Source organism: Otolemur garnettii, unplaced genomic scaffold (genome assembly GCF_000181295.1).
Source record: "Otolemur garnettii isolate 467f Iridium unplaced genomic scaffold, OtoGar3 scaffold00260, whole genome shotgun sequence".
Lineage (NCBI taxonomy): Eukaryota > Metazoa > Chordata > Mammalia > Primates > Galagidae > Otolemur > Otolemur garnettii.
The window spans coordinates 163,939-172,541 of NW_003852655.1; the positions used below are offsets into that span (position 1 = coordinate 163,939).

Sequence of the window (8,603 nt, forward strand, 5' to 3'; positions counted from 1 at the left end):
CATCACAGCTCACAGCAACCTCCAACTCCTGGGCTCAAGCAATTCTCCTGCCTCTGCCTCCCAAGTAGCTGGGACTACAGGCGCCTGCCACAACACCCAGCTATTTTTTGGTTGCAGCCATCATTATCGTTTGGCAGGCTGGGCTGGATTTGAACCCGCCAGCTCAGGTGTATATGGCTGGCGCCTTAGCTGCTTGAGCCACAGGCGCCAAGCCCAAACCTAGAATTTTAACTTTATCTAAAAGAATCATCAAAGAAAACAACATAAAACTAGCCTTTACTCTGACAACATAACTACCCTATTGTCAGTGTTACTATCTCCCCCAAATAATCACCTTAACTAGATAGTCACAGAAGGGATGGGGAAAAGGGATATAGGCTGAGAAGACGAGGTCAGCTATACTGCTTCAGCTTAGCGTCTCACACTCCATCTTGTAGCCACTTTTCTGATTTCCTGACAATCCTCACTCCTCTCATGCATTATTCATCACCCCATTGGTCAGGGAGGTGGATTTGAGGCAGCTGAGCCTCCTTCTCCCAGGTAACTGGTTTTCTGCAGTTGCCCTTCCCTCCTTGACAATCCTTATCCCAGTAAGTGATTTTCTGTGTTGTATGCAATAGAGAAATCTCCTTGTGTGTTCCTTAAGTATGTTCCTAAACCTCCTTTCCTGCATCACTTTGATAACCCCAAAAATAAGTGACTAAGAGAAGAGTAGCAATTAATAGATGTTGATTAAGCCCAAGTTTGAGGACAGACTGACCCAGAAAAGTGACTACTTCTTTTTTTTTTTTTTCTTTTTTGGCTAGGGCTGGGTTTGAACCTGCTACCTCCAGCATATGGGGTCAGCACCCTACTCCTTTGAGCCACAAGCACCACCCTAGAAAAGTGACTTCTAAAGCTGGGAACCTCTTCAGGTACAAGTTACCCAAGAAATCTCCTTCACCCAGAAGCCAGCCAACAGTATAAAGTGAAAGGGAGATTAATTCAGAAACTATAGGTTCAAGACCACCCAGAGATGCAAAAAAAAGAAAAAAAAAAACTTGGGGCAGTGCCTGTGGCTCAAAGGAGTAGGGCGCAGGCCCCACATGCCAGAGGTGGCAGGTTCAAACCCAGCTCTGGCCAAAAACTGCAAAAAAAAAAAATTCAGAAACTATGCAAAGTGTATTCCACAAACAGAGCAGAGTCAAGCTCACCCTGAAGAAGAGAACGGGCCTCCTGGTTGCGGTTGTCTTTTATTTAAGCAATGGCTTAGTCATAGGCTAAATAAGGGGAGGAATGTTCAGGACAGGGGCAGTGTTTTCTGGGAATCAGGGCAACACCCTCTTTTTCCACCCAGTTGGAACTTTCCCTGCTTGCGCTTCTGATCAGGATAATTGGAAACTTAGTTGTGAAACTTACAGACTCAGGCAATATGCAGGTCACAGCTGCACCAACACGCCACCTAAGGCAAGAGCTGCCAGGTCTTAGTATCAGAGGCCACCTAGAAATCTTCTGATACCATTCCTGCACAGGAAGTGCCCCCCACCCCAGCCCTCAGGCCTTCCTCCCCACATCCCTAAAGTAATGTGATCCTCAGGAATGTATCCCCGCCTCCTCAGTCCCCAGCCAATTTACAATTTGCTAAATGCCAGGAAAAGGAAACCAAGAAATCGAAACCACCAGAGGAAAAGGGAGGGTCACGAGCAATACCTGGCCTCAGACCACTGCAGCCTCCTCTCGGCACCATGAACCACTCTTCCCAAAGTGTCTTCACTCGAACCCACACAGGGCTCCCCCCGAACTATGAGCAGCTCAAGGAAGAGCACGAAGTGGCCGTGCTGGGTTCGCCCCCCAACCCTGCTCCCACCGTGATCCACATCCATGGTGAGACCGCTGTGCCCGACCACGTCGTCTGGTCCCTGTTCAACACGCTCTTCATGAACTGCTTCTGCCTGGGCTTCATAGCGTTCGCCTACTCCGTGAAGGTACGTGTGGGCACGAGGGCGCCATTCTCAGAACAGGGCACGTGCTACCTAGAGTGGGAGGACTCTGGAGTCTCTGTGTATTTGGTGTGTGTGTCTCTCCCTGAATGTGCCCCAGTCTTCATGTTGTGTGTATGGTCTGTGTGTGTGGTGTGTGCGTCTCTCCCTGTGTGAGCCCCGGTCTGCATGTTGTGTGTATGGTCTGTGTGTGTGTGGTGTGTGTGCGTCTCTCCCTGAGTGTGCCCTTATCTGCATGTTGTGTATATGGTCTGTGTGTGTGATATGTGCATCTCTCCTTGAGTGTGCCCTTATCTGCGTGTTGTGTGTATGGTCTGTGTGTGTGGTCTCTGCCTGTGTGTGTCCCAGTCTACATGTGTGTATGGTCTGTGTGTGTAGTGTGTGTGTCCCTACCTGAGTGTGCCCTCATGTGCATGTTGTGTGTATGGTCTGTGTGTGTGGTGTGTGCATCTCTCCCTGAGTGTGCCCCGGTCTGCATGTTGTGTATATGACAGGTCCCTGTGTGTGCATGTGTCTGTTCGTAAAGCCTGGGGTGTCTTCATAGTGCAGAGTTGGGAAGGGTGAGTCCCTGTCCCCTGCAACCCAATGCCAGAAATCGCAGCCTCACACCCAGAGTGGGCAGCCCAGGCTCTCAGAAGCACGAGAGCATGCCCAGGGCTGTGAGGTCAGGTGTTGGGGGCAGCCTTCACTGGGCCCACAACGGGCACAGGGTGAGTCCTGTAGATCCTGGAGAGTCTGAGGGTCTGTCTGTAGGGAAGGGCAGGGAGGACCCCGGGGGCCAGTGCCAGATTCTGGGCCTCTCATCATCTCATCCCCCCAGTCTAGGGACAGGAAGATGGTGGGCGACCTGGCTGGGGCCAAGACCTATGCCTCCACTGCCAAGTGCCTGAACATCTGGGCCCTGGTCCTCAGCCTCCTTGGGACTATTATGCTCATCATCATCCCGGTGATCGTCATCCAGTCGCGTGGATAGAGTGGAATCCCTGTCAAGGCTGCCAGTGACTGCCCATCACCCCATGCTCTCTGCTCTGTGCCAGCCCTCCCTGGACCCCACCCTTCATGCAGCTGTTTATACTCACACACCTATCCACAAAGGGCTTCAATAAAGTGCACACACTCCTGAGGGTGCTGTGACTTCACTGGGAGGCATTGCTGAGAGGTCAGCCACATGTCAGCCCCCTAGAACTCTGCCCCATCTCCGGGCAACTCTATGGGGACCAGGGCACGTCCTTACGTTGCTGGCTTCTGGCCTCCTGCTGGACATAGCAACTGGACCAGGCCGTTGGTGTGGATCTCTTCCATCCAGAGGCCTGGGTCCTGACCCAAGGGCACACAGTGTCCAGAACACCTTCAGGCCCAGGATGACCCTGCCTGACATGCTGGGGGCATGTGCAGCTCAAGCCTAGTGTAAAGGACTGGGAGTGGACCTTTGTGTCCAGGGGAGTGGCTGAAGGAGCCTGAGCCCCTGCAATTACCTGAGCATCCTCCCTGCACCTCTTGGCCTTACCCAGCAGGGCTCTAACTGTGGCTGTTTGCAGAAGCCAGTTAGACCTGGTGACCTCTCAGCTTAGTTGGATTGAACATTTGGATTCTGAAGGATCAATTTCTTGAATCCAAGCCATGCTGGCTGGGGCCTCCTGGGTAAAGGAGCTTCCCAGTACCAACGGAAAGGCTCCTTCCCACGTATGCCTTATCCTTTAAGGGATCCTGGCCCCCAGGGTTCCTATCTCCCTCCCCCATTAAGCCTGGAGCTTTGCAGGGTCTCCCAATTCTACATAGGATCACCTGCCCTATGTTACTCCACCCCCTGTGGCTCTCACCCTCCAGCACCACAACTCCAGGGTTTCCCATGTGGGAAACTGCAAGACACACACCCCACTCAGCGTCCCACATAGGTAAGTCAGATGAAGAAGGGAGGCTGGTGCTGATAGGGACTAGGACTGGAGGGGGCCTAAAAGTGGAAGGGCCTAGAGCTGGAGGGGCAAGCTGACCATGTGTCATGCTGGGGATTCCAACTGTACCCTTTTCTAGTGCCTAGGACTGGCTTTGGGTGGGTGTGTGGGACTGGCAGAGATGAGAGGGGCTGCCAAGAGAGCTGAGCCTAGGAGAGGTGAGAGAGGTCCCACCAGAAGTCTCCTGGGAACAGCACTGGGGAGGGAAAATTCTCTTCCCACTATGAGCAGGGAATGGGGCCTAGAGGCAGTCAGTGAGGAAAGGGGCAGACTGCCCAGCCTGCATTTACTCCTGGCCTGGGTCGGGCAAGACAAGGTCAGCCCAGTGTGCAACAGCACTGAGCACAGCCCACACACTCCTGGTCCTAAACTTTTGTCCCTGTGGAAGCGACAGTGCCCCCAGGCCTGCAGCCACTGAACGGCGGTCCTCTTCTAAAGGCAAAGATGGGACTGCAGCTTCCTGGGATAAGGCCCAAATGCTCCTCCCCAGGATATGGGCCCCAGATCATGGCGCATTCCTGCTGGGGGCAGGCAGGTGGTTCCCTGTTCCGGTGGGTGGCTGACCAGTCACCCTGTGTTGACATACACTAGCATGTTGCTATGCCCACGGGCTGGTGCCAGAGCGCATGTCAGGGACACTCTGGGAGGGGAAGCAGTTATAGGCGTGGACACGTCTGCTGCGTGGGGTGGGGTGAACAAGAAATGGAAGGGAAGGCCAGGAGGGAGGGTTGCTGTGCAGGGCATCCATTTTCAAACCCTCATGGCTGAGATCTGCCTGTTTTTGTGTGTCTGTCGCAGAACTAAGGTCCTGGGCCCCATAAAGATACATTGAAAGAGGGCAGCACCTGTGGCTCAAGGAGTAGGGCATCGGCCCCATATACTGGAGTTGGCAGGTTCAAACCCAGCCCCAGCCAAAAACTGCAACAACAAAAAAACTTTGAAAAAAATCACTGACAAGAGACAGACTGGGCTCGGTGCATGTGGCTCAAGCGGCTAAGGCGCCAGCCACATACACCTAAGGTGGCGGGTTCGAATCCCCAGCCCGCCAAACAACAATGATGGCTGCAACCAAAAAAAAAAAAAAAATGGCCAGGCGTTGTGGCGGGCGCCTGTAGTCCCAGCTACTTAGGAGGCTGAGGCAGGAGACTCGCTTGAGCCCAGGAGGTTGCTGTGAGCTGTGATGCCATGGCACTCTACCCAGGAGGATAGCTTGAGGCTCCATCTCAAAAAAAAAAAGAGAGAGAGAGACAGATTGATTGGGAGAAGAAACAAAACTTTTATTTCAGTGCATATATATGAGAGCCTTCTAAATGAAAACTAGGCTCCTGGGTGAGGTGCAGTGTTTTTGTTTTTTTGAGACAGTCACTTTGTCGCCCTCAGTAGAGGGCTGTAGCATCACAGCTCACAGCAACCTCCAGCTCTTGGGCTTAGGTCTCTTGCCTCAGCCTCCCAAGTAGCTGGGACTACAGGCAGCTGCCACAACGCCCGGCTAGGTTTTCTTCTTTTAGTAGAGACGAGATCTCGTTCTTGCTTTAACCCCTAATCTCAAAGGATCCACCCACCTCAGCCTCCCTGAGTGCTGGGATTACAGGTGTGAGCCACGGGATCTGGCCTGTTTCTGGCCTTTAAAGGCATCACAATCTCAGGTGGTTTTTCCTAGGTGGGGTAGAAAGACAAGCATGCATTAGTGAGACTATATAGATGTATGTTTCCCCATAAGCAGCTTTGCAGCCTGATTTCTGTGACCACTGTCACTGGCTGTTGAACTCCTCGGTCTCATCTGTCTTCTCAGAACGGAAGAATGAAAGCAAGAGACAGTTTTGAAGCAGCAAAGTTTATTAAAGCCAAAGTGTCCTCTTAATAGGGTTAACAGCAGGCATGTCAGCGGTCTCCAACAGACTGTGACCTAGGGCTTTTGTGTCACCACTACCAAATGATAGCACCCTCCAGAGGGGGCATGAGCTGGCACCTATCCAGTGGGCAGTCTCTGTGCCTCCCTTCCCCTCCCACCTCGCCCCTCCTCCACGTTTTCTCTTCTTTCCTTCCTATTGTGGGGAGTTTCCTGCCTTTTATGGTTGGGCCTGGGTAGGGGGAGCAGGCTGTGACGTGTAATGCCCCTGTTGTTCCTCCTGTTTCTGGACCTGGCTGTGGTTACCCTCACCTTGTTATGGTTACAGTGTGTTCCTACTCAGCATTTGCTGGCTTTTGTATTTCCTCTGCTCTTGCCTCACTGTCTTGAGCTGACATTCTTTTTTTTTTTTTTCTGAGACAGCCTCGAGCTGTCACCTTGGGTAGAGAACTGTGGCATCAGAGCTCACAGCAACCTCCAACTCCTGGGCTCAAGTGATTCTCCTGCCTCCACCTCCCAAGTAGCTGGGACTACAGGTGCCCACCACAACGCCCGGCTATTTTTTTTGGTTGCAGCCGTCATTGTTGTTTAGCGGGCCCGGGCTGGATTCAAACCCGCCAGCTCAGGTGTATGTGGCTGGCGCCTTAGCCGGTTGAGCCATAGGCACCGAGCCTGAGCTGACATTCTTAACACTTCTACCCACCCTATTTCGCTGTGTTTTCTTACTCAGTGTACTGTGTGTTTATACTGTCTGTTCTGTACTTCCTTCCTACATGTCTTTTTTTTTTTTAGACAGAGAGTCACTTTGTCACCCTTTGTAGAGTGCCCTGGCATTACGCTCACAGCAACCTCCAGCTCTTGGGCTTAGGTGATTCTCTTGCCTCAGCCTCCTGAGTAGCTGGGACTATAGGTGCCTGCCACAATGCCCAGCTATTTTTTGTTGCAGTTTGGCTGGGGCTGGGTTTGAACTACCCTCATTATGTGGGGCCAGCGCCCTACTCACTGAGCCACAGGCACCGCCCTTTTTTTTTTTTTGAGACAGAGTCTCACTTTGTCACCACCCAGTAGAGTGCTGTGACATCATATCTCACAGCAAAGTCAAACTCTTGGGCTCAAATAATCCTCTTCCTGAGTAGCTGGGAACTACAGATGCACACCACAACTCAGCTGGCTGGTTTTAGAGACAGGGGTCTTGCTTTTGCTCAGGCTGGTCTTGAACATGTGAGCTCAGGCAATCCACCTGCCTTGGCCTGCCAGAGTGTTGGGATTACAGGTGAGAACCCTCGCACCCAGTCCTCCACTCATGCCTTACTGTCCTACCTTTGTTAACAGGGCCATGTCAAAATATGTAAAAGAAATATGGTTTGGGATAAAATATTTCTAATTTTCCTCAGTAAGTTATGACTGAAAGTCTGAAAAGAAAGTGAACTGCCCTCTAAGTTCAGAGACATAGGTGATAAAATGACAGGATGTGCTCAATGTGGAAGTGGATTGAAATAAAATCTTTAGCACTCCAGCTGACCTACTCAACTTGCTCCTGGCTCAGGGAACTCCAAGAGTACCCTAAAGCTGAGTTGCTGGTCATGAAAATTAGGTAGAGCACAGTAGCTCAATGTCTGTAATCCCAGCACTCAGGGAGGCTGAAACGAGTGGATTGCCTGAGCTAACAGGTTCAAGACCAGCCTGAGCCAGACTGAGATCTCATCTCTAAAAACAGCTGGGTGCTTAACCAGGCGTTGTGGTGGGTGCCTGTAGTCCCAGCTACTCGGGAGGCAGAGGCAAGACAATGGCCTAAACCCAAGAGTTGGAGGTTGCTATGAGCTGTGTGACGCCATGGCACTCTACTGAGGGCGACAAAGACTCTGTCTCTACACAAAAAAAAAAAAAAAAAAACTGCCGGGTGCTGTGGCAGGTGCCTATAGTTCCAGCCAATTGAGAGATTGAGTCAAGAGAATGGCTTAAGTCCAAGAGTTTGAGGTTGCTGTGACCTGCGACTTCATCACGCATAGTCTATGGAGGGCAACAAAGTGAGACTGTCTCCAAAAAACTAAACTAAAATAAAATAGAGCATGGCTCCAGGGTCTCTGGGGTGTGAAGCAGGTAATCAGGAGGGATGGGGTCAATCCAGCCCAAAGGTCCAGGATGGAGGACAGTAAAGAGGGACACCCAAGCCCACATTAGCTCCCACAACTGCCCGGCTGATGTGGGCATGGTCAGCATATGAACACCCCAGATGCCCACCCCTATGCCAAGGCCCAGAGAAGATCTGGGTCCAGGTGGAGGGGTCTCCTCCCAAGTAGTTGACAGGACCACAGAGTACATGACGGTGATGAGGGCAACTCTCCTCTTCCTGTTGCCCCAGGGGGACACAACGCCATGCCATGACCCCAGCCACAAGCAAACTCTACCACAGAGGAGCAGGGAGAGTACCCAGTGGATTGCAGGGGTAGCAACCAGGATGGAGTGGGACTTGGTCACCTGGCAGACTACAGGGGCCCAGGGTACTTCTGCCACTCCCCTGGACATAAAGGTCTACCCCCTGCTCCTTCACACCAGGCCTGAGCAGGACATACCCCGAGAGTCAGGCAGGGTCACCCTAAGGCTGAAGGTGTTCTGGACAGTGTGCCATTGGGTCAGCACTCCTCAGGATGGGAGAGACCCACACCCAAGGCCTCCTACTTCCAGCAGGAGGCCAAAAAGCAGCAACCCAAGGACATGCCCTAGTGCCCACAGAGTTGCCCAGAGATGGGGCAGAGTCCTGGGGGGCTGACATGTGGCTGACCTCTCAGCAATGCCCCCCCACCCCATGAAGTCACAGCACCC

General features: G+C 52.3%; 2 protein-coding genes across 2 annotated transcripts in view; one reads left to right on the forward strand and one right to left on the reverse strand.

Annotated features, from left to right (window-relative positions):
- IFITM5 (interferon induced transmembrane protein 5) overlaps window positions 1–1,199 on the reverse strand; it is a 15,480-nt gene extending 14,281 nt beyond the window's left edge. Inside the window, exon 1 of the mRNA XM_003802761.3 lies at window positions 1,194–1,199. The gene's annotated coding sequence lies outside the window, so the exon portion shown is untranslated. The remainder of the gene's footprint in view (window positions 1–1,193) is intronic.
- A 454-nt stretch (window positions 1,200–1,653) lies between these two features.
- LOC100943108 (interferon-induced transmembrane protein 3-like) lies at window positions 1,654–3,102 on the forward strand. The gene is made up of 2 exons (XM_003802780.3): window positions 1,654–1,964; window positions 2,800–3,102. The coding sequence occupies exons 1-2, from the start codon at window positions 1,725–1,727 to the stop codon at window positions 2,950–2,952; spliced, it is 393 nt and encodes a 130-aa protein (XP_003802828.1). The 5' UTR covers window positions 1,654–1,724; the 3' UTR covers window positions 2,953–3,102.
- The last annotated feature ends 5,501 nt before the right edge of the window (window positions 3,103–8,603 follow it).